The sequence below is a fragment of the Homarus americanus genome, unplaced genomic scaffold (genome assembly GCF_018991925.1).
Source record: "Homarus americanus isolate GMGI-L3 unplaced genomic scaffold, GMGI_Hamer_2.0 scaffold57010, whole genome shotgun sequence".
Taxonomy (NCBI): Eukaryota; Metazoa; Arthropoda; class Malacostraca; order Decapoda; family Nephropidae; genus Homarus; species Homarus americanus.
The window spans coordinates 93,205-116,622 of NW_024726957.1; the positions used below are offsets into that span (position 1 = coordinate 93,205).

At 38.3% G+C, this 23,418-nt stretch overlaps 1 protein-coding gene across 2 annotated transcripts; it reads left to right on the forward strand.

The window, feature by feature from the left end:
* The first annotated feature begins 1,905 nt into the window (after nt 1–1,905).
* LOC121865739 (cyclin-dependent kinase 2-like) lies at nt 1,906–22,327 on the forward strand. 2 transcript variants are annotated; one of them, XM_042365276.1, is made up of 7 exons: nt 1,906–2,201; nt 15,302–15,440; nt 16,708–16,864; nt 17,909–18,081; nt 18,342–18,554; nt 18,747–18,875; nt 21,244–22,327. In XM_042365276.1, exons 1-6 carry the CDS (start codon nt 2,080–2,082, stop codon nt 18,849–18,851), a joined length of 909 nt encoding a protein of 302 aa, XP_042221210.1. In that variant the 5' UTR covers nt 1,906–2,079; the 3' UTR covers nt 18,852–18,875; nt 21,244–22,327. The 2 variants fall into 2 exon arrangements, with proteins under 2 accessions (XP_042221210.1, XP_042221209.1); XM_042365275.1 differs by having other exon boundaries at nt 18,747–22,327.
* Nucleotides 22,328–23,418: the final 1,091 nt, after the last annotated feature.

A 23,418-nucleotide genomic window follows, 5' to 3' on the forward strand; every position in this document is an offset into this window, starting at 1 on the left:
GAGCACATTACTTTGAACACAGGTTAGGGAACACATTACTTTGAACACATCAAAATTCATGCAGACCGTTTATATTATTATTATTATTATTATTATTATTATTATTATTATTATTATTATTATTATTTACAGTACGCTATTAATAAAGTATTATGCTGTGGAATATTATTATTAATACTGCATCAAAATTGTCTTAAATCTGTATAAGGAATAAAATTATTATTATTATTATTATTATTTTACTGCTTTGTGATCAATAAATAAGAAATAAAGTTAGTGGGTTATATTAATGCTTGTATTATTATCATTATTATTATTATTATTATTATTATTATTATTATTATTATTATTATTATTATTATTATTATTGTTGTTGTTGTTGTCGTTGATGTTATTGTTATTATTATTATTATTATTATTATTATTGTTGTTGTTGTCGTTGTTGTTATTATTATCAATATTATTATTATTATTATTATTATTATTATTATCGCTATCTATGGAACAGTCTACCAGTTCAAGTGGTGGTGGTAGACCTATGGAACAGTCTACCAGTTCAAGTGGTGGTGGTAGACCTATGGAACAGTCTACCAGTTCAAGTGGTGGTGGTAGACCTATGGAACAGTCTACCAGTTCATGGAACAGTCTACCAGTTCAAGTGGTGGTGGTAGACCTATGGAACAGTCTACCAGTTCAAGTGGTGGTGGTAGACCTATGGAACAGTCTACCAGTTCAAGTGGTGGTGGTAGACCTATGGAACAGTCTACCAGTTCGAGTGGTGGTGGTAGACCTATGGAACAGTCTACCAGTTCAAGTGGTGGTGGTAGACCTATGGAACAGTCTACCAGCCCACTATGACATCACATGCATCCCACTATGACGAGATCACATACATCATGCTATGACGTCACGTGCATCCCTCTATGACATCATGTACAACTCGCTATGACGTCACGTGCATCCCTCTATGACGTCACGTACAACTCCCTATGACGTCACGTGCATCCCTCTATGACGTCAAGCACACCTCACTATAACAAAGGCTGGAAATAAAAATATCTAGATCACTCAAATATTATGATTATTCTTCGCTTATAAGTAACTGTTTTTTTATATTAGACATTATTGAAACTGTTAATAACATTATAACCTACACAGAAATAGCCCTTAGTGGTTTGTTAAGGGGTAGTAACGCTGTTCTGAGTTGTGTTATTAATACCGTCGTCCACTGACATAGAAATATTCCTTAAGTTAAGTAAATCGTTTTTATAAATATGTATGGATGAATAAATGTTCGAAATATTGATGTGTAAGGATGCAAGGAGATAATTGTTGTTTACTGACGAAGCAATTATTTAGTATTCATTTAGTACTACTACTTTTTGTAGGCATTTGTGAGATTAAATAAATATCTTTCTAGCTAACTCTTAATAATAGTTTGTGATATGGTAAGTTTCTATGCGTAACTTTGTTAATATAAATTTTCGAGGGCCAAAGTGGATATTAATAATTCGTTTTATTGTGTAATCCCAAGAGTTTTATTATATGTAATTTATTGTAAGTATTTGTATATGACTGTTATTCTTAGCCATATTGTGTTTTATTGTACAAGTAATGAAATATTGCTAAAATAAACCAATAGACAAATATTTAGGTACCAGGAATAATAATAACAGAGTCACTCATCAAAATTAAACAAAGAAAACAAAAATACCACCCAATTATAACCTCGAAAAAAATAAATACCAAACCAAATTAAAAAAAACCAACTAACAAAACCACTAAAAAAAACCCAAGAAAAATAAACCAAACATAAATATAAATAAATAACTAAGATATAATTTATTTTTTTAGTATTGATTGAAATAGTTGTTCGATCGTAGCATCACTTCCTGTAGACCAAACGCCTCGGTCAGTTGAGCTGTAGCGCGGGAAACCTGCCGCCGCCATCACCACCCACGGCCACACACCTCAACCACCCCCTTCCTCTTAAACAAACCCTTACACACAAACACACCCTCTATTACCAATAACCAACGATCTAACTACCATCAACTACCTAACAACCACCACTTATTCATGTCGCTGCAGAACTACGAAAAGATTGAGAAAATCGGTGAAGGGACTTATGGCGTTGTGTATAAGGCCCAGGACCGGATCACCAAGAGGATTGTGGCGCTCAAGAAGATAAGACTAGAGAAGTAAGTGATTTGGTTATTTATATCGTGTGGTGTGGTAGTCCTGAGGTGGTAGTTGGGGTAGTAGTGTGGTAGTCGTGTGGTAGTACCAGTAGAGGTGGTGACGACCCGCGTGGTGTAAGGTAATGACCCCTAACATCAATGGCCTCTTGCTTTTACCTCCCTTTGGCCTCTCGTGTAACCTCCTATATCATTTAACCCGTTATATTATATAGTCTTAGAGGTTATATTGGTAATTATAGTGGTGTTAGTGGTGTAATAGAGTGGGTACGTCACCACACGAGGCATTTAACTAATAAATAAACTCAAACTAATTATATTTAGTGATAATTATATAACCATTATGGGATTTATATAATTACCGAGGGAAATAATCACATTTTGGCCTCCCTATACCACAGTGGTTAATGTGGTGGGTTATTATAGTTGTGTCTGATTATTTTTTTTATTATTTTACAGGATATTTGTCACTAACACGTGGGTCATACACACGGGATATCATTTGTCTAGGGCACAGGAACACACATTCAGTACAGACGCTGTTTTAAAATTTATGTTTTATTTGTGGGAAAAAACTGAGTAATGAGAACTGGGGAAAAATTGTCCACGAATATAACTAAATAATTTCTATCCTAATCTAACCACCTAGCCTCACCTAACCTAACTATCCACTCTTGCAGCCTTACCTAACCTAACTATCCACTCTTGCAGCCTCACCTAACCTAACTATCCACTCTTGCAGCCTCACCTAACCTAACTATCCACTCTTGCAGCCTCACCTAACCTAACTATCCACTCTTGCAGCCTCACCTAACCTAACTATCCACTCTTGCAGCCTCACCTAACCTAACCCGACCCCAACCGGAATATTTAACGATAATTTTAAGACATTGAATTGTACTTTTTAGACCCATGTGTGTTTTTTGGGATCAGTCTTATTTCTTTGCAGGGTTTGTGTGTTTTAAATGCTACTCTACTTTTCATTTCGGGTAAAGAACATTTTATTGGTCAGTGTCAATGATTGGTAAAGGTGGAGGAGACGGCACCAGAAATAACGTAATTGAATCTTAATTTCTGGTGATCGTATTGACGTGATGACACTGAATGAGTAAATGGAAGAGAGATTGTATGAACCTTCCCAACCTAACTAACCGTATCTAACCTAACCACACTTAACCAAAGAAGCTTATCAAAGATATTTCGTCTTATTAACTCTCCTCCTTTAGCTGATAATCTTTCTTCCCTTTCTCTTCACCACAATGTTGCTTCACTCTCTCTCTTTTACATTTACTTTAACGGGCAATGTTCGGTGCATTTGGCATCCTGTGTACCGCCGGCAAGGCCATGGGCTTGTAACACACGTCTTGCCTGCGGTGCCCACCATTTCTCTGTGGATGTCGGTCACACTATAAAAACCCGTAATAAGAAAACATAAGAACATAAGAATGGAGGAAACTGCAGCGGGCCTATTGGCCCATACTGGGCAGTCCCGTTTACACCCAAGCCCTATTGCTCATATAAGCATCCAACCTATGTTTGAAGCTATTCGAGTTAATGATGATATTTGGTAACTTGTTCCATTCATCCACTACTCTATTTCCAAACCAGTGTTTACCTATTTCGCGCCTAAATCTAAATTTGTCTAATTTAAAACCATTGTTGCGAGTTCGGTCCTGGTTGGATAGTTTGAGTACCTTTGTAATGTCCCCTTTGTTTAGCCCTGACATCCATTTATACACCTCTATCAGGTCGCCCCTCGCTCTACGTCTCTTGAGGGAGTGCAAATTAAGATGCTTTAACCTGTCTCTATACTCAAGGTTCCCAATGCCCGGGATTAGTCTTGTCATTTTCCTCTGAATTCTTTCCAAGGATTCTATATCCATTCTGTAATACGGTGACCAGAACTGAACTGCGTAATCCAGGTGTGGTCTCACACGTGCAAGATACAGTTTTAGGATGACCTCGCTAGTCTTGTAACTAACACTCCTTTGTGTATGAACCCAAGTACTTTGTTAGCCTTGTTACGAGCAAAAACACATTGTTTACTTGGCTTAAGGTTCCTACTTATCATTACTCCTAAATCTCTCGCAGTCGGATTTCTCTATGGCATCGTTGTTCATCTGGTATCTGGTTTCCCTGTTTACATCTCCTATACTGAGCACTTTACATTTGTCCACGTTGAATTTCATCTGTCCACATCCTTCTTTCCTCACACAGCCAAACTGTGGAATGCTCTGCCTTCTTCTGTGTTTCCATACTCATTCAATGTCTCACTTTAAAAAGCTGGTTTTCCCGGCCTCTTCGTAGTGTAGATTAATATAACCCTTTTCTTTTATATTTTTAATTTCTTTTTACTGTTATTTTTTCACCCCCCAGTCCCCGTTGTGGGTTGATGACCTGTGTCCGGGTGGACTGTTTCCTGTAAAAAAAGGCAAAGAAATCTAACCTTACCTAGCCAAAGAAACCTACCGAACCAAACCTTCCCTAACTTTCTATGTAATATGGTGAGGAAGGTTAAGGTGGGTTGGGTTTCTTTGGTTAAGGACATTGATTCACGACTAGACACTGAATCCCGCTCCCAAATATACCCCCAAACAGTCATTCCTATTAAGATGGTGAAAACCCTGATTGGAGTCTTCGTCGTATAATAATAATGAAATCGAGATCGGAATTAGTTTAAAATCGCTCGAGAACATGCACTGGCAGGCCAAAATTATCGTGTATTTACAGTGTGATCTGATGTTAGCTCTTTACTCATTGAGTCATCTAAGTGCTTGATTTTATGAATAATTTTTTTGATAATATTTCATAAGTTGTCTGGCCTTAGCACCAACCTTGGGAAATTTGTCTATAAATATAAATTTTTTTGTTAACTTGAGAAATATGTAGGGACGACTTCACGTAATTTCATTTTTATTTATTTTTTTGTCCTTGATTAGCTGCATCACCATAGTTTATTTTCAGTGATTGGATGTTGGTTTGTTTCATAACTATTAAGTTACTTTCTAAAATTCCATACATAACGTGAAGAAAAGCCAAACTAAGCTGATTTAGTTTTTTCTAGCTTATTCCTTTAAAATAAAGTCACGTTCCCCCTCTTTTGCCTTCATTACTTGTGGCTGGTGTACGGTGCATAATTTTCCCAGCTATTTTTGACGTTTTTAATGATTTTGATCTTTACTAACAAACCCTAACCAAACTTGTGTTGGGGTCGTCTCGTACCCAAGATAAATCGTACACAAAAAAGTCAACTCGTTCCCACGCCAACTCTCACCTAAGATAAGTCGTACCCAAGATTACTTACACCCAATTCCAGAGATAATCCATATACAGTACCATGCATTTTAGCTTTACCTATACAGTAATTAAAAAAAAAATTATGTAAAGTGTAGTGAAAAAGTGAAGTGTAATACAGCTTTAAAATGGTTGGATCTCATATGTTATTCTGTCACACAAACATTACACTACAAGTACATAGTTCACACTGGTTTAGAATAACTTATTTACAGATTTCAGGCTAATGGATTTGGAAGTTTCAATTTATAAACTGGGTGACGTAAATGGTCATATAGACACGGAGGAAGTCTAGATATTCATATAAACAGATAGATTTTCTAGCTCAAGCTTTTTGTAAACGGTATTAAAACCAGACTGTTGATTGTGATGCTCGTGTGAATTATACAGATCTGGGACCGATTAGTGATTGTCAATTAAAAAAAATAGATTTTGATTTATTGCAACTCATATTTGACAAATGGTAGCAAGAGCTTTACAGGAATTGGTAAATAATAAGAAATATGTTGTTTGGGGATCTGGTAATTTCCGCTTTGTGTTTCCATAGTTTTGTATTACTGTTATTGTGTTGTGTTGGTTTCTGTTGCACTATCACATCTAAAGTTGTTAAATAGTGTTTTAAGAAAAGTCAAGTTTGTGGTGGATTGTGTTGTGATCTTTCATTGTCATACTGTCAGAAATTAGTCCATGCTTTATATATGGGTACGAACTGTCTCGTAAATTGGGTACGACTTATGTACTGATGGGTGCAAGTTGCTGCAGTACAATTTGTCCAGCACCGACCAAACTTAGCCACAGAACCCAGGAAGTAAACCTAACCTAACCTCCTAAAGTTTCCTGGATGACCGAGACGAGAGTAATACCATTATGTTGTGTTCGTTAAAAATATAGAAATTATCTTCGTAAAAGAATCATTCCCACAGACCGAAAGCGTCATATGTGGCCAGGTCGTGTTGGGCGTCTTTTGCCGAGTCCAGTTATAGACAGTGATGTTATAGTCCGCAGTTGACGCATTTTTTGCCATCTTTTCGAGGTAAAGAGGCTCTTCTCTTTGGGGATATTTACTCATGTTGGTTCCAAGGCTGGATGAGGTACAGAGCTTCGATTAAGCTACCCAAAAAATAATGTTCCATCACTTTGGTATATAAACAGAATATTAAGTTTGTACTTTTCGTAGCAGTGAAGTGTTTATTTTCTCGGACTATTTGCCTCTTTACACGATTCATTCCCCGTCTTCTGCCACTTCACTGGTACTAACTCACTGTAGGAAGACCGCTGTGACAAGTTGCAAAGGGGATGTAACTTAAGGCACTCGGTGTGGAATAGGCCTATAGGGGATAAACAAATAAGACATGCTGTACTCGACCTCATAAGGGCGCTGGGTGACGTAACAAATGGGCAGCGGGGAGATGAAATATTTTAGTTTATTTATTATTATATTAAAGCATCAGTTGTGTGTGGTCAATATACCATCATGGATATAATTTTAAGTGTTTGTATTATGTTATTGTCATCTGTCAAAAAACCCTGATAAATGTATAATATTTAGCTAGTTGTAATTAGTTTCCTTCTTCACCCGAGCTGTACTGTGTGTCGACGATACTAGAAGGTCATCCAATAATTCCTCCCCAAGACAACAACACTGAGGAAGGCTGCTCAAGATGTTGTTTATATGCCGGTGCTGCGAGGTAGCTGGAGCTGTGCTTAGCGATGATTAATAGCTATCACAGTCCTAGTTACCTAGTAGAGCTGACTGTGTGCTGCTGCTGATCAACATAGAGAAGATACAAAGCTCAATCGTGGTATTTACGTTGGGGTATACGATGAGAAATATATGTGGGGTCGATGCGTATGACCTGCAGATATAAAGCTTCCTTATTAGTGTTAGGTGTACTAACTCTAGGGCATATACAGTATAGGTGTGGTTGGGGTACAGTATAGATGTGGTTAGGGTACAGTATAGGTGTGGTTAGGGTACAGTATAGGTGTGGTCAGGGTACAGTATAGATGTGGTCAGGGTACAGTACAGATATGGTCAGGGTACAGTACATATGTGGTCAGGGTATAGTACAGATATGGTCAGGGTATAGTACAGATGTGGTCAGGGTACAGTACAGATGTGGTCAGGGTATACAGTACAGATGTGGTCAGGGTACAGTATGCCACACACTGCCACAGCACTACCAGTTGTTTATGCCGCCCCATCTGCTTTTACCCGCCACCAAACCTCTAGCAGGGGTGTGTAACGGGTCATTGGGTGTTGCAGAACTGTGGTAAACTGTGGCAGAGGTGCAGTATAGGCGGTTGTGGTTGGGTAACACGCTGGCTGCTGTGGTGGATATGTGTGTTCGATCATAGCACCACAGGATTCAGCATAATACCCAATAGTGTGCAGCAGAGAACTAGAGAGTGGGGACGATCTCGCAGTGTAAGGTGGTGGAGTTAAAGATTTCTGATTTCCCCCTGATCCCCCTGTAGTATTTCTGAATCCCCTGTAGTATTTCTGAATCCCCCTGTATATTTCTGGTTTTCCCCTGTATATTTCCAAGTCGCACTGTATATTTCTGAATCTACATTTCCGGGGGTCACTGTACAACCAATGTTAAAATCCTAAACTAACCTCAAGTGGACTAAGCATAGCAGTGAGGGCGATGGTTATTTGAGGAACGGAAACAAGACCGCGATGGTCCCACTACCTTAGGGTTGCCATACGTCCCGGACATGTCCTCCATTTAGGTCTCGAAATCTTCATCCGGAAGTAATTTTTAAAATTCTTCAAAAGTCTGGAATTTCAGCTTCCATCATTTTCTCCACGGAAAAAAACATGAAACTGTAATGACGAGAGAGAGAGAGAGAGGGGAGGTGGAAACCGTAGAGTTCTCGTTCAGTTTTCGTCAGCTGATAAGTCACGTGTACGCCTGTACGGTGTTGTCAACTTAGCTGCTAGCAGTTTTTGCCATGTACTGCTTTTCCTTGTTCTTCAGCCATGCGCATTATTATAACATTTTTGTATTTAGTTCAATTACAGCCATAAATGTTGAAAGTATACCATTTTTCTTATGGCTTTTTTTTTACACTAGCATCTGTTTTTCTTGTCCTGCATTTAAGGCATTTTAGCAATTTTCAACCATAATCTAGCCACTTTTGCTATATTATTTACGTGTGTTGACAACTGTGACGGTGACCGGTGATTGGCCAGTCACACACACAGTGGGGAAAGAAGACTGCAACTAAGGTAATGGAGATATTCAGCCTTAAGCAAAGGTTTTTTATTTTTATTTTTAAGATTTCTATACCATGTACAGTCGACCCTCGTTAATTCGGACTAATAGGGGGGGAAGGGTGTCCGTTTTAGCCGATTGTCCGAATTAACCGATTTAGGGGTTAATATTGCATTATATTTCAAAGTCATTGTTTTCGTCACGATTTTATCCCACTTTCCACTGTAATACGTACGTCATTTCGGCAAAAATATTACATTTCCGTGAATGTATTATATCAAGCACAGTATGAATAGAATACCATTGTAATATAACAGTATTATAACCAAAAACTAGTAAAAAAAACGAATAACATCTCAAGAACATCGGAAGCTTAGGTAAAGTCTTTTGTTTTCGTCATGTATTTTATCCTATTTTACATTGAAATACATCACGTTTCAGCAAAACTACTATTTATTTCCGAGAATATATTCATTCAGGTGCAGTTTAGGTAAAATATATGTGTGATGTAACATTTTTTTAACTGAAAACAATTCGAAAAACTCGTACCCTCTAGCCCTGTTCAAGGAGAGGACTGGGAGAAGCTGTTTGGTGCTGCCGATGGCAAGGAAAATGATTTGGATGGATTTTAATGAAAATATTCAGAAATATGGTATCGTAGTATTTATTCAATTAGGATAGAATATTATTGTAATACAACAGTTTTTTAACTGAAAACCAATCGAAAAGCTATTATGGTAACATCTTTTGAACGAAAGAAAGCGAAAGTCATTGTTTTCGTCACGATTTTATCCCACTTTCCACTGTAATACGTACGCCATTTCAGCAAAAATATTACATTTCCGTGAATGTAGTATATCAAGCACAGTATGAATAGAATACCATTGTAATATAACAGTATTTTAACCAAAAACTATTAAAAAAACGAGTAACTTCTCTTGAACATCGGAAGGTTAGGTAAAGTCTTTTGTTTTCGTTATGTATTTTATCCTATTTTACATTAAAATACATCACGTTTCAGCAAAACTACTATTTGTTTCCAAAAATATATTCATTCAGGCACAGTTAAGGTAAAATATACATGTGATGTAACAGTTTTTAACTGAAAAAGATTCGAAAAACAAGTGTACCGTGTAGCTGATACTCAACAGCTGGTGGTGCGTCATGTGTCGTTGTAAACAATAGGAGGTTGAAGTAGATTACCGGGTATTATATTAAGTGTGAAATATGAAAAAGGTTTTTATTTCAGGTATATTTTGTAGATCAATGAGAACTGTTATACCGTATATGATATGATAAGTCAGCCTGTGCTAAGAACTTCAACATAGACTACTGAAAACACGTTGTAAGGTAATTTAGCCTATTGTAAGTTGGTGAGCTTCATTTGCTGAAGGAACTGCACAACTTTTCATTACTAATTGGTACATATTTTACGTTTCCATTGTTTACTGGCAGTAAATGGTAAATATTTTTCATGTCTGAAGCTAAAAGTTGCATCCCCCCCCCCCTCACTAGTGGTGGAGATGTTACATTTAACCAAAAAGAAGCTGGTGTTTTATCCCAGCAGTGGGTGGACCAGCATTTTAGCTTAAGGTCTGCGTAGGTAATATTCCTACAAATCTAAAAGAAAAAAAAAGTTCGTTCAGATTTTGTCCGAATTATCCGAAATCCGGATTAAAGGGGTCCGAATTAACGAGGGTCGACTGTATGTTGTATATTCGCCTACATTAAAAACACAATGCAATACAGTACACTGATACTGGTGTATAATATACATGTACTGTATACAGCGGTCCCTTGGTTAACGAATTCAATTCGTTCCAGAAGGTCGTTCGTTAACTGAAACCATTGTTTCAATGGGAATTTGGGTAATTGGTTCCAGCTCACTGAAAATTACATACAAAGTAAAAATAAATGCAGTAAAGTACACTTACTTTGAGGTGTGTATGTAGAAGGCTCCTGGTTGATGATGATGATGGGAATTAGAAGTGGGGGTGGAGGAGAAGGGAGAAGAGAAGGAAGTGGGGGTGAAAGAGAAATCACCCCATGCTTGATGCCGTCATTTCACCCATAAAATTTTAAGTTCACTAGGTGTAATTCTAGATTATTTTCTTTAAATCAACACTGCACTTTATATTGTCAATATGTAAAATAAATTTCAGAATGACCAATAATTGTACTGTAAAAACGTAAAAATAGTTTATGTTCAAGAGAGCCACAAGCAAGATGTTGCCTCCACTGACCAGAGATACAAACTGACGCCTTGCTAGGTGAGTCAAGTGGCTGTTGGGCGCACCAAAACTAGTTTCTTGTACTGCAATTATGTTAAATAAGTGTTAAAATGACTAAAAAATTTAATATAAAACTTGGAAAATTATTGAATAGTACAACCTTCTTGATATTTACTCAAATGGGAACGAATTTAAGCCCTAGAACCGATTACTGTATTGGCAGACTAATATTCCAGCTGGTGAGCAAGCGAAAACATGTTGACATGATTTCGTAAAAATTTCGTTAACCGAATTGAAGATTCTTAGATTCTTATGGAAGGTAATTCGTTAACCGAGGGATCACTGTATACTGTATATAGTTATGCAAAATTAATTGTCACGGCTGCTTCAAGGTCACATAGCACCAGAGTGTGCCGAAGGGGGGGGGGGGATGTCTTCGAGAACGTCCTCTTTTTTTAATGTTCACATATGGCAACCCTACACTACCTCATATGACCGTGTTAAACAATTCTTACACGAGATTTAACAAACGGTACAGAAAGAGTGGTACTGTTTCCTGTAGGTCCAAAACTCATTATACATCTATTTTAGGCCATTTAAATACTCCTATATAAACTAATTTGTATAGATTTTAATAAGATACATTTTTTATGTATATTATGGTATTATCTGAAAAAATTAGTTACATAAAGATCAAGCTGATTGTGGTACAGTATGTTGACAAGTTATGTAGAATTGTGTAGGGATTTTCCTCCTGTAGTCTCGAATATTCCGAGCTAACGATGCATCTCAAATTACGGTCGCTATAATTATCTAATAGTTTGGCTAAATACACTGGTTTAAATTTTGTACTATAATAATTTCACTACAGTATTATCATCTTCACTACAGTATTATCATCTTCACTACAGTATTATCATCTTCTCTACAGTACTTCAAATTGTAAAAAAAAACCCACTAAGTACTGGATATATTTTTGTGAGTTATTATGGACGTGCCAAAAAAATGTCAATCGCCCGAAGATTAACGACCCAAGCTTGTTTTGACCAAAGCTTAACCCTTTGAGGATGGTGGTTTAACCCTTTGACAATGCTATAACCCTTTAACGACAGATATTTGACCCTCGAAATAAGGTTGGGTGTGTCCCGTAAGAGTGATCTATATCTTTACCTAACTGCTATCGGTGTTGGTTTACCCCGGGAAGTAAGGTAGTTCGGGATGAATTTTGTTATCGTTTTAGTCATGCGGCGAATTTTAGGATCTCAAGGTTGGGTTGGGTTGTAGTAGGTTCAGTCAGGTTAGGTTGAAATGATGCTTTTCCGATGGATTTTGATGTGTTTTGAACGACTTCCACGAAGGTGCGTGATGTAAATGATGGTTTTACCCGAATGCTTACTTGAATCGTGGCGGTTACACCATACTGAAGCCTTCACACAAACACTCGCACAAAAACACTTATTTAATAATAATAATAATAATAATTAACGGTTTATTGAAAGAGCTTGGCAGCCAGAAGGCTGAAAATATACAGTTACATATTTGGGGAATGGGTTTCGAATTACAAATAATATACAAGTAACATAAGTGACACAAATAAGACTGTGTTATTATAGTGTACAGTAGTGGATATAAAGAACGCTTAAGTTTTGATTTACAGTGATACCTCGATACAATGTACTTTTCTCTCATAGTTCGTTAAATAGAGGTTTCACATCTAACGGGACCTCGATATTATGTACTTTTCTCTCCATATAGTTCGTTAAATAGAGGTTTCACATCTAACGGGTTCGTTAAATAGAGGTTTCACATCTAACGGGACCTCGATATTATGTACTTTTCTCTCCATATAGTTCGTTAAATAGAGGTTTCACATCTAACGGGACCTCGGTATAATGTACTTTTCTCCATATAGTTTGTTAAATAGAGGTTTCACATCTAACTGGACCTCGATATAAAGGCCTTTTTTCTCGTTATAGTTCGTTTCACTGTACCAAACAAGAAGAAAGTGTTTGATCACTGACCCTAAAGCACTATGGGTAGAGATAGAGAGAGAATGTAGGTACAGTAAGTCCGGATAATTCACGGATATTTATCTCGCGGTCCTCTATCATTTGCGTATGGCACCCTGGATGTACCCAAGAATGTCTGTGGGTAGTTTTAAAGTTGCCGGCATTTTCGCGGCCAGGACAGGGAGCCACACGTTCTAGACCGGGGGGTTACCAAGCATTTTCCAGTGTGACCCTGCCTAGTACGGTCGCCTATCCAGTGTGACCCCAAGTCATTATATATGATGTTTGTATGAGGAATCTTAGAGTAATACAGACATATTGATATATTTATTTGAACTATAAAAACAAATAAGGAAAATGTATTACAAACTTGAGAAGTGTTAAAGTGAACACTGGCAGAACTACAACTGTCATGTTTAATGTGTGACTATATGATCATTTAGTGGTCTATACCTGGGGATATAATTATATGATTAAGCAACACAATGTTCTTAGTTAGAGCTGTTCTACTGTATGTATTTATGACTTGTGTGCACCATCATATAATTTATTATACTAGTTATATCTGTCATCATTCAGGTGGTAGTAGGAGCCGGTGTCGAGGATGGTGCAGAAGCTTCTTACCAAATTTGCAGATGAGGTCTTGGTGATGGTCAGTGAGAGTCGAAAGGGTCAGTGTGTTGAGCGCTTCTTTTTATGTGGAGTAGGAAGGGGAGAGAATAATCTTGCCTGCCCTCTTTTGTGTGGCATTTACGGAGGAAGACCAGGTAGGAGAGGCATAGGTGAGCTTGGGCGTGTGTATGTGTGTGCTAATGCTTGACCAGTGTTTGTGTAATGTTTGCTTTATGTATTATGGTGTATTGTCTCACAGCACAGTGGGTTAGGTGACTCAAGACAATGCCATACCCCAGTTGATACCAGGGAGAGGTGAGGTGAGGTACAGAATGTGCTGAGAGAATGAAATTGGTAAAGTTTATTTGATTGACCATTGGAGGGAGAGAGAGGGGGGGGGGCGAAGATAAGAGGATTATAGGCGTGCATGAAGTGTTGACCCTTGCATGGCATTTTGGGGGGGGGATGGTGGTTGTTACAGGGTTGTAGATAAGTGATGAGGGTTGTAGGCAAGTTGTCATTAGTGATATCTCTTGTGGTTCAGTGTTCTATAATCTACCAAGGGATCACATGAAGATTAGACACCCCAGTTTATTTCACCCCGTTCAATAACCTAACCTAACCCAGCCTAACTCCCTCAGTATTAGGATATTTAATTATTAGGTAGAATAAGTTGGGTGTCCGATGCTCATGTGATTCCTTAACCATCTGCTACAACTGACTTACACCCTTATGACCTTAGCTATAAGGACTTGCTGTACGGGTGATTGAGACTCACTGTACGGGTGATTGAGACTCACTGTACGGGTGATTGAGACTCACTGTACAGGTGATTGAGTCTCAAGAACCCACATGAGGTGTAAGTCGGGTAGGTTGTGATGGTTCAGGTATGTGGGGGAAAGGGTAGTTAGGCAGGTGTTGGTATACAATGTGCTGCATCTACACTGTACCTAATGGGTAGTTATGCCTCTGGGGCTCACCTACACAGTGTGGGTAATGCCTTAGGTTAGGTTGAGTTAACATTAGGCTGATGAAGTGCTGGGTGAATAATGTTCATTTATTTCAAAGACGGATTCTGAAGTGACAATGTTAAGTAAAGACTGATCCTGAAGTGACAATGTTAAGTAAAGACTGATCCTGAAGTGACAATGTTAAGTAAAGACTGATCCTGAAGTGACAATGTTAAGTAAAGACTGATCCTGAAGTGACAATGTTAAGTAAAGACTGATCCTGAAGTGACAATGTTAAGTAAAGACTGATCCTGAAGTGACAATGTTAAGTAAAGACTGAAGTAAAGACTGATCCTGAAGTGACAATGTTAAGTAAAGACTGATCCTGAAGTGACAATGTTAAGTAAAGACTGATCCTGAAGTGACAATGTTAAGTAAAGACTGATCCTGAAGTGACAATGTTAAGTAAAGACTGATCCTGAAGTGACAATGTTAAGTAAAGACTGATCCTGAAGTGACAATGTTAAGTAAAGACTGATCCTGGAGTGACAATGTTAAGTAAAGACTGATCCTGAAGTGACAATGTTAAGTAAAGACTGATCCTGAAGTGACAATGTTAAGTAAAGACTGATCCTGAAGTGACAATGTTAAGTAAAGACTGATCCTGAAGTGACAATGTTAAGTAAAGACTGATCCTGAAGTGACAATGTTAAAACCAAGCCACAATGGTAGTGTTGCTCATTAACTAACGCCGAAGTGGTCGAGTAATTAGCGTTTCGTTGACAGTGAGGCGGATGGGGTGCCGAGTACAGCCCTGAGGGAGATCTCTCTTCTCAAGGAGCTCGACCATGAAAACATCGTGCGTCTTCTTGATGTGGTGTACGGCGACCGCAAACTGTACATGGTCTTTGAGTACCTTAACCAGGTGAGCTGTGTCTACATTGTATTACTTATCACACCAGTTAATCTAAGGTGGTGAGAATAGTTTAGTAAATCCCTGTTGGTTTCACCTCCTGGTTCTACTACTCTTGTTAGGTCTGTCAAGTGTATCAGCCACTGTGGTGCATTTTTTCCCAGCCGAGGAGAGATGCCCCGCCCCCTCCTCAAGAGTTGTAGCTGATTGGCTGTTGCAAACCTGTCCGATTTCGTCCTGGTGTTAAGGTGTATGTATTTCTAAACGAGTTTATTCCTAACGTTGGGATGACCGTTTGTGACGAGACAGATATTTAGCTAAATTATATAAAGATACATACATTAATTATTTTAAACATAAGAACGTAGGAAGTTTATCAGGAGTATTATGCTTGAATTAACTGTTAAACTCTGGTAGCAAATTCACTCTTTCGGAGGATGCCTTTAATATACGGGGTACTGTATACTTATTTTTACCCACAATAAGACAAATTACTTATCAGTAATACTACATGATGCTAAAACTAACACTTTAAAAGATCAGAATCACATTGAAATATTACAGTCTCTGACAGTTGGTGGATGAGTGTGACAGACTGGGGAGCTTGGCCACAGCAGAGGCGGGAAATATGAAGTTGTTCCCAGTCATATTTCCCGCCTCTGCTGACGGCCGTGGAATATTTCAACGTGATTCTGATCTTTTAAAGTGTTAGTTTTAGCATAATGTTAATTCATGCATAATACTCCTGATAAACTTCCTACGTTCTTATGTTTAAAATAATTAATGTATGTATCTTTATATAATTTAGCTAAATATCTGTCTCGTCACAAACGGTCATCCCAACGTTAGGAATAAACTCGTTTAGAAATACATACACCTTAACACCAGGACGAAATCGGACAGGTTTGCAACAGCCAATCAGCTACAACTCTTGAGGAGGGGGCGGGACATCTCTCCTCGGCTGGGAAAAAATGCACTATAGTGAGATAATGAGTAATACAGTGCTTCAATATATCTCCTTTACTTGTGCCTCACCATACAGTACAGCACAGTACTCTTATATTGAGACTTAGTGTTAATTATTTCCTGTGCCAGGAACTGTTGACTTGCTTTAATTGTTATTCATTTTCTCTAGTTGTCATTTATTTGTTTTATTCATTTTCTTCTTTATTCATTTTCTTGTTATTCATTTTCTCTAGTTGTCATTTATTTGTTTTATTCATTTTCTTCTTTATTCATTTTCTTGTTATTCATTTCCTTGTTATTCTCCAAACAATAGGACCTAAAGAAGCTGTTTGACGAGTGTGGCGGGGGGCTGTCCCCTGACCTGGTAAGGAGCTACATGCAGCAGCTACTGAGGGGCATCGCCTTCTGCCACTCTCACCGCATCCTCCACCGCGACCTCAAGCCACAGAACCTCCTCATAGATGCTAAGGGTGAGATGACTTTTTCTGTCTCTTCTGTATAATGGACACCTTGGTATAGTGGGCTTTCATCTCTTTTTAGTTTGTTAGATGAAGGTTTTACATTTAATGGACCCTCGATATAATGGACTTTCATCTCTATAGTTTGTTAGATGAAGGTTTTACATTTAATGGACCCTCGATATAATGGACTTTCATCTCTATAGTTCATTAGATGGAGGTTTTACATTTAATAGACCCTCGATATAATGGGCTTTCATCTCTATATAGTTTGTTAGTTGAAGGTTTTACATTTAATGGACCCTCGATATAATGGACTTTCATCTCTATAGTTCATTAGATGGAGGTTTTACATTTAATGGACCCTCGATATAATGGGCTTTCATCTCTATATAGTTTGTTAGTTGAAGGTTTTACATTTAATGGACCCTCGATATAATGGACTTTCATCTCACACCACCACAATCCCCCCTAGACACACCAACACCTTTCTATATATGAAATAGTCTGCCAAACAACATTATACTGTATTCAATAAAGTAATTTGTATTTTTCTCTATCTTTCTCACTGATCAAAGGCCCAAGGTAAGAGTTCATGTACTTTTTTGTCCCCTTGGTATTGATGGGAGATACAGTGTGTCTGCGCCTGTCTGTCTTCCTGTGTACAGTATCTGACTTAGTGGATGTTGGAACAAGTACGAATACAGCAACATTAATTAAAATGGAAAGTTAATTTAACATGGCTGCTAATGCTTGTAATTTATCAGAGATTTTATTCACTACATAACAAAAGTTGAATAAAGACAAATATATATATATAAAGGAAAATGCAGTAGTAAAATATATCATTGTCGTAGAATTTCGCGATGTAAATTTCTCGTATTTTATTAATGTTTTTTTCCTCATTTGTTGTTAATATTATGGTGATTCTCTATACAGTGTGACATTGTACTTTTGTTGTAAGTTTAGGACATAACAAAGGTTGGTTTAGTAGCTACTGCCCACCGTGTCAGGAGTCTCTCTTCGGCAGATAATTCAAAACAATAATCTTTTCAGGATCCATCAAGCTCGCAGACTTTGGCTTGGCCCGGGCATTTTGTTTGCCGGTCAGAGTTTACACGCACGAGGTGGTGACGTTGTGGTACCGCGCCCCAGAGATCCTCCTCGGGGCTAAGAATTATTGTACCTCCGTCGATATGTGGAGCCTAGGTGCCATCTTTGCCGAAATGGTGAGTTTTGTCGTGTGTTACGGGTTTTTAGAGGGTAAGACATACAGCGCGAGAAGACTGCTCATGATCGTGTGTGGGTTGTTGTTAAGTCCAGGAGACTGTCAACATTATACAAGTGTTCAATTTCACCCCACATAAGAGACACAGTCAAGGTACAGCATGGGTCTGGTCCACTGTTGGGGAGAAATTAGAATTAAACTTTACTCAGAAATTTTTTTATCTGTATCTCAAGATTTATATTAGACTCATTGTTTCACCAGTTGACGAGAAAGGCTCTGTTCCCCGGCGACTCCGAGATCGACCAGTTGTTCCGCATCTTCCGCACTCTGGGAACGCCGGGTGAACAGGACTGGCCGGGCGTGACTCAGCTGCCAGACTACAAGAGCACGTTCCCCCGCTGGGAGGTGGACGCCAACAGGTCCATAGCTCAGTTGGTGCCGCGGCTGGACGAACACGGGCGCCTTTTACTCCTGGTTAGTGACGATGATAGTCTTTATTTAGGAACCACCTTGAGACCAACCCAACGTAACCTAACTTAATGTAGCCATGAAGGTTGTGAATGGATTTACATATTTAGGAGCAATATTTAATGATGGTGCTACTCATTTTACCGTACAGGGTATATGTCGACACGTTCTTATATACCCGTCTTGTGTCTGCCGCAGAGTATGTTGACGTACTACCCGAGACAGCGCGTGACGGCCAAACACGCCCTCCAGCACCCTTACTTCGACGACGCTCGCCTCGTGCCGCCCACGGGAGTGCGGTGAACTCTGCCAGTCGTCGTGGTCCAAGTAAAAACAATGGTTGAGCTTATTATATTTTATTAATTATTCCAGGAGTGGTTATTGCAAGTAATAATTCACTAGTAGTGGAGGTTCCTGGGCGAGGCGAGGGTTCTGGCACATAGTAAAGTTTAGTTGTATTTTTTTCGAAGAGTTTATAAGTTAGTGTTGGTGTGTGGATGTCTTGCGTCCAGTAGTGTAGTGTAGAGGAGAGTAGAGTAGACTGTTTATGTTATAATACTTGCTTGTATTTTTTTAAGGAGGGAAATTTTTAGTTAGTTTCTATATTGTCTGATAGTTTGTTTGTCAGTTATGTATACAATAAGATCAAGTCTGGCTGTGACCAAAATAGGGTAAAATAATATATAGATACAAAGTTTTTATTAATTGTAGTTTTAAATACCAGAGTACTTTTATATTTTCTGTACTGGCGTGTTGACTTTCCCACTTGGTCTTTGTAAAGTTGATCGGGTGTTGTCAAGGTTACATGCCTCTTGGTGGCTCCTGTCGTGTCTGGATGAAATATTAAGATGTACAAACATTAAAAACTGATTTATATTCTTGTAAAAATTAAAATTGTACATGTAGAAGAATTATAAATTGAAATATAAATATTTTTCTTACATTTGTTGTGCTGTTGAGGACTGTATGTGTGGTAGTTGGCCCTGGTGTGTGTGGTAGTTGGTGGCCGGATTTAAAGTACTGGTCAAACCTAACACTCCTAGCTGTGTCCAAGGTAGCTAGTCCATTACTACCTATCCATCCAAACCTAAAACCCCTTAAATATCTGTACAAATCTATATAATCTTTATCCAAACAAAGTCTATAGGTACAAATCCTTTTATCCAGCTCTAAAAAAAATCTTATATAGACACGGATTCCCTTTCAAGCTATATAAACCCTTATATGTTGGGCTAGCCTCACTAACTGGCTCATACAACAAGTGGTACAAACATGGGGACTTCTATAAGACGTGTGGGGGATAAGGTGGTAAGGGACTCATGGAAGTTACTGTAGAGGTAGGAATGAAATGGTTGTAGGCTGTAGCTCTACCATTAATGTCAAGACCCATGTTATTTTTCCCTCTTACAAAATAATCTTAGTGGTGGACTGTCAGAGTGTGTGTGTAACTCATTGTGTGTTTGGGGTTTCTCTCAGCTGACTTAATCCAGAATAAAAGACCTGATTGTATTGCTACTCCTCTAAGGGTTAATGTTGCACCTGATTGTATTGCTACTCCTCTAAGGGTTAATGTTGCATTTGTATTAGATGAAAATATTGCTTTATAACATGTTTGTATTTGTGTGTAATACAAATGTGATGTATTGTGTAACATTGTACAATACACTTAAGTGTCCAGGACAAACTACTGTAATTGATAGTGTTTGTATTGAATGAATGTATTAATATATGCAATACTGTAATGTTGTTATAAGACATTTGGTCGAGTACAAATGTGTTGGAGGGTATTCTCATATGCTTGGCAGCTCTTAACAGGAACCCATTCATTAGTGACAGCTGACTTATAGCTCGCCCAACAACCAGGGAGGTGCTTCTTGTTCACTCTCCTCCCAACCGACTGTTAATGGACAAAGATGCATTTAGGGCCAAGTATAATTTGGTGAGGACTGAGGAGAGGAGCAGAGTGACAGACACAAGAGGTATGGGAACACCCTCCTCTACTGTCAGGTGGTTGGCAGGCAGCAGCTGAGTGGTCACCTCCTTTAGCTGGTCCCTCAATACAGTTGTGTAAATACGTACTGTACTCATTTATTCCTCTGAAGTACACCATGTCCAGTACAGTGTTGTATTTAATTAGTTACAGTACAGTTATCTCCCATCTTAAGTGGTAGATAATTTCTTAAATGTACAGTATGCAAAGCTCAAAGAAATTCCCATAAATGTTATAAGTGGAGGCTGTTTTCTGAACAGTCACTGAAGAACATTTAATCTCGATTGCAAGGTTTAAGGTTTCCTCTGCCTCTTCTTGTCATAATTACGTCACTACTGCTTCAGAAAAATGTTCCACGGGGAGGTGTAGCACAGTGCCGCACCTTACAACGGTGTGCTACTGCCAGGCTTCTCATGTTTCCTGTGTACATCACTCATCCCCACACTGCACGACACTCACTGTGCACATTATATTGGTGGTCGCAGTAACTGAGGTAGTGAGTTGAGGTGATATTTTCTTCACTTCAATAATAAATTACAATAAGGCAATACGTAGAATACAAGCACATGAAGGGTTAAGTGTGTATATGCTGTATTGCTTAACTGCTGATGTACTGTATGTATGCATCTGTGTTGGCTACACTGTTTTACCAGGTGTCTGAAACATTCACCTCATCATAATTCATCTGCTCCCTGTGTATTTCAGATCTGTGGGATTTCACTGTACAGTACTGCTGGGTGCTGGTGAATATCCTTACAATAGTGAAAAAAGGCTCGCACTGTTTTAACACAATCAGTGGTACGCAGTGTGGTGGGGCACAGTGTTCTCTCCCCCAGGCCAAGAGCTGATAGTCCAGAAAAGTGTTTTACACTCTTAGAAGGAGTGTTGAGATAAACATGAGAGCCCTGCATAATGTACAAACACATTCTGTTAAGGTTATTGGATCTGAAGTTTTGTTGTATCGAGTTGGACATTCTTAGCCAAGGACGTTTGTGGTTAAACTTCAACTGACCTAAAAAAAATAATGTGGCAGCAGTTTTAAAAGTGAGTTGTAAAGCATTATATTACATGACAGCCTCACCTGTGTATGGTGGTGAGGACCACTGTGTCAGGTTATGGGTGCACTATACAAACAACTGTCTTGTCTCCCACTCTTCTCTGGAATGGTTCAACTGGGCAAATATCAGGCAATTTGATGTAAGAAATATGGTCAAGGTTTATAAGTTAAGCCATTTATTGATACAATCTAGTTTGGTTGTAACAGTTGCCATGTGGTGACTTACAAATGACCATAACAGAACTTCAATTTGAAACTGTGCATCATATGTATATTAGTGTGGCAGGTGGACAGTCCTCAGCAGGATATATTGCCATTGTGGGTTAAGACATTTTCTTAGATATTTTAATAATTTTTTTAACTGATATAATTTGTCATATATTTCCCTGATACCTGTACAGTATGTAGAAAAATGAAGACTGTTTGTAACTCAGCTTCCCCTAGTGACCAGCTTATTCATGAGTGAAAGTTTGTATTAAACATTGATCGATCATCTGTGGGTAATGCTAGAGGCAGAAAAGTCCAAGAAAGACGAGTGTGTGAAGCTGTCGAGTTAAGTTACCCTGACGAGAATATTTTTACACAAACTATTTACTTTCTCCTCGTCTAATTTCCCGACTTTTAATACAAACACAAACTACATTTTTGTACGTATGACAATGGCGGTGCTATTTACTTTTTTAGCAATTTTTTATCTATTCCGAGATGTATTGATGCCAAATAAAATATTTTCAAAACTTCTGGTTTGCTTTATATACACATTGTAGTAAAGGTTGGTGAAAGATGTGGTAATACTTGGTCAATACATTTGTTAATGAATATGAAGTAGTTTAATATAATAAACAGCAAAATCTGATCTGTAGTAATGAAAGAATTGTCAGCTGTAAGTAACTCCTCGGTCTTTGTGTAGACAGGGAACGATGTCACTAAATACCTAACTTAACCCAACCCAATCTGTTTATATCCAGAAAAGTTGTACAGTTTCTTATTCCTTCTTGACAGAGTAATGGAAGATTTGAGTTGGTATATAAGCAGAATCAGTGCTGGCTGTTGACAAGAGGAATCACAGTCCTAGATCCACCTGATGTAACAAGGTACTGGTGGTGGAGGAGGAGGTATTGAAAGGATAGTTACAGTAGATAGCTGCACTGTAGAGTAGAGGAGTGTGATGTAGATGGTCATGTATAGTAGTGGGAATTACATAGAGTCCTTGAAGGGGTGTGAGTACATGTGTTGATAAAAGTCCCCCCCCCCCCGACCTGTGAAACCAAGGCTGCGATCTTATTTACCCTGACTGGTTGTGGTGTTCAATCTCATTGGGATTGATGCTGCTTCATTTTGGAGGGGGTGAACTTATGACCCCAATTATGAAAGCAGGTAAAGAATGGTCAATGTGTAGTAACCTGACTAGAATATAGAAAGCAAATGATTGAATGATTTTATTGTTGAAAGTTTCCTTGATAAAAATACATATATTGGTGATTTATGTATTGTTTCATTCATGTATAGTAATTATCTTCAGAGGGGAGTAGTCTTCATTAGACAACAGGTATACACTTCTGGTACCCTGATGCTATACCGAGACTTAAAACATAACAGCACCACTACCTTGTTCTCCACTATTAGTCACTTGAATTACATACAGTAGATGGCAGCAGTGGTAGATTCGGCTAAATAATAATAATACTGTAATTGATATTTAGTCAATTTATCTTAGAATAGTGAACCAAGTCATCAGATGCTTATATCCAGTAATCTTTTGGTCTAAATGCTAACAGCCTCTTGTGTTCCCAGGCAGTCACCGTCGTTAGTACTATCCAGCG